This window comes from Austrofundulus limnaeus, unplaced genomic scaffold (assembly GCF_001266775.1).
Source record: "Austrofundulus limnaeus strain Quisiro unplaced genomic scaffold, Austrofundulus_limnaeus-1.0 Scaffold20, whole genome shotgun sequence".
NCBI lineage: Eukaryota > Metazoa > Chordata > Actinopteri > Cyprinodontiformes > Rivulidae > Austrofundulus > Austrofundulus limnaeus.
Window position 1 is genome coordinate 1,603,471 of NW_013952422.1, and position 2,429 is coordinate 1,605,899.

At 41.7% G+C, this 2,429-nt stretch overlaps 1 protein-coding gene across 1 annotated transcript in view; it reads left to right on the plus strand.

The window, feature by feature from the left end:
* The window catches only part of LOC106514489 (AP2-associated protein kinase 1), a 30,691-nt gene extending 28,721 nt beyond the window's left edge, over window positions 1-1,970 (plus strand). Inside the window, exon 20 of the mRNA XM_014003782.1 lies at window positions 421-1,970. Within this exon, the coding sequence (XP_013859236.1) occupies window positions 421-1,073 (653 nt within the window). The 3' untranslated portion in view covers window positions 1,074-1,970. The remainder of the gene's footprint in view (window positions 1-420) is intronic.
* The last annotated feature ends 459 nt before the right edge of the window (window positions 1,971-2,429 follow it).

Sequence of the window (2,429 nt, forward strand, 5' to 3'; positions counted from 1 at the left end):
CACACACACACACACACACACACACACACACACACACACACAGAAATAAAAATGTCATTTTAAGACCCTTAGGATGAGCGGGGTGGAGTGGTCAGCTGCAGTCTTTGTGTAGTTTTTGAGGTCTTGGGGGTTGGCTGATGGTTCCCAAGAACTAGAAGGACTCCACAGATGAGACTGATGAGTTCTCTGTCCGATTCAAGGGATAAAACCCCACCCTCTGATACTTTCAGCTCACTAATTTCACTTCATTCATCCCTTCTTTTTATCTTTATTGCATGAAGGTGCAGCTCTGCCACTTCAGGATGCTTGTGTTCAGTTTAGTTTAAAACATTTTGTTTGTTTATGTAACGTGGATTAGAGTTTTTCTGCGTACAGTAGTGTGTCTCATCCTACTTTCGCTTGTGTTTTTTCCACACACAGCCCTGCAGAGGGAGCTCAACAATAACAAACTCCAAGCCGCTCAGACTGCAGCTCTGGAGCTTTTCAGCGAGGAGAAAGAAAAGCAGCGGCTCCAGCCGAGCGTCGCCGCATGTGTTGTTAATAATAAACACGTGTTGCTGTCCGGTGAATGGGCCACTCAGCACCACCCTTCCCAAACTCCCTGCTCCGCTCGTCATTTCATCCCCGCTAACTACAATTCCCAGTTCCTGCCTCCACATAGTTCAGTCCCATGTGATGTTTTCCAGCTGGCTCCTTTCAAACCCCCAGGAAACGACAGCAGAGTGGCACTCAGCAGCTGCTCCAGTGCTGCGTCTCACAAACCTGCTGAGACGGCTGATGTTTTCCTCCAGGCGCCGTTCGGAAGAAGGCAGGAAACCAACCAAGCTGCCCCCTCTAACGCTCACATATTCAGGCCTGCTGTCCGGGCCGCTCCTCTGCACCCAGAGACCCCTCTGCTCCAGCAGCCCATGATGGCGGTGCACCGGGTCGTCTCCAGGGTCGGTCAGCAGGCGGCTGTAGGCTCGGTGGCGGTGGGGCCTCTGCGTTCTTGGACCGTAGTGGGAAAAACTCTGAATGACCCGATCTACGCTGCGCCTTTTCATCCAAGGTGCTCACAAGGGAAACCAAACTAATCTGATGTTATCTTTACAAAACGCCAAATCTGAACTTTTCACACAAAGAAGAAGCCAAAGTTCAGTTGCAGTATTACTTAAATCCCAAATGTAGTTTCATTTTTATTATAATTACTGAAGTATTACTACCTCAGTCAGGTCATGTTTTCAGTCTCTGCTCAAAAGGTTCACAAATCAGAATTTCACGAGGAAATGCAGAAATTTTAGAAGCTCCTTAAAAATACTTTTTTTTTTCTTAAAAACACAATCTGTCATGCTTTTATTATTGATGTTTCATTATGATTAAAAAAATCATCAACTTTTTTGTGTTTTATACCTTCAAATATTAGCTTTGGTTTAAAGTTGCTGCTTTTTAATTCATGCCCTTTTACATCTCTTGTTTACATTTAGTTACAGATTGTGCGTTCATTCTCAGCAGCGTCTTAATGTTTATTATCTATGTGAGTTAGCGTTTTACCCCGAGCCAAAAAAATCAGTGTTGAAAGATTTTTGCACAGTTGAAAGTTGAAAAAAGACTCCAGTTGTATCTAAACGCACTTTTCATTAGAATATGCTCCTAAAATCCACAATGGCTGGTCACTAGAGGTGCTGTATGTAATCATGATCTTTGATTTTAATTGTTTGTTTTTCTTTAGAGAAATTAACAGTTTTATGCATCACTGTATGTCAGAACTTTTTCATCATTTCATCACTCTGTTATGTTGCTTTTGTCATATTAGGGTTTTAAATTATGCATCCGATTAGTTTGTCTTTGTATTTTGTTACATTTTGTTAACTGTGCTGCCTTTTCCAGGTCATATTCTGTCAGGTGCAATTCTGGATCTGTACACTGTATTATCTGCTTATTATTACTGGATATAAAGAGAAATCACCAATAAAAACTTAAATGTTTACTCATTGTTGTCTTGCTGCTCCATGCTTTAAAGTGAGATTTTTTCATCCCATTCAAAAGCTCAGCCACTCTTACTTTTATACCTACATTTGACTGAGCTTTAATTGTTGGCAACCTGTTGGAGACACAATTAAAAAAATAAAAATAAAATCAGTTTGGCTTTACAAGTCTTAGTCTCTTGCGACTTAAAGCGAGTCCCTGCAAGAAAACTCAGAACATTTGGAAAAGTTTTCGAGACATTACTGAAACTTCTTCCTGGATGCTGTTTGCAACTGGCAAAACCCAGAAAGAGATGCAGGCTTGTGGTTATGTCTGTAGTAAAATCTGACCCTCTTGCAGGAGAATTATAGAAGATCATAACGTGTTCTTGTGCGTCACTGTTTGTTTCACCTCAGGCCTTCCATGTTTCCACGTTGACCACCTGCTCACATTCAGCAGTAATGTAAACACTTAGTGGTCCCTAA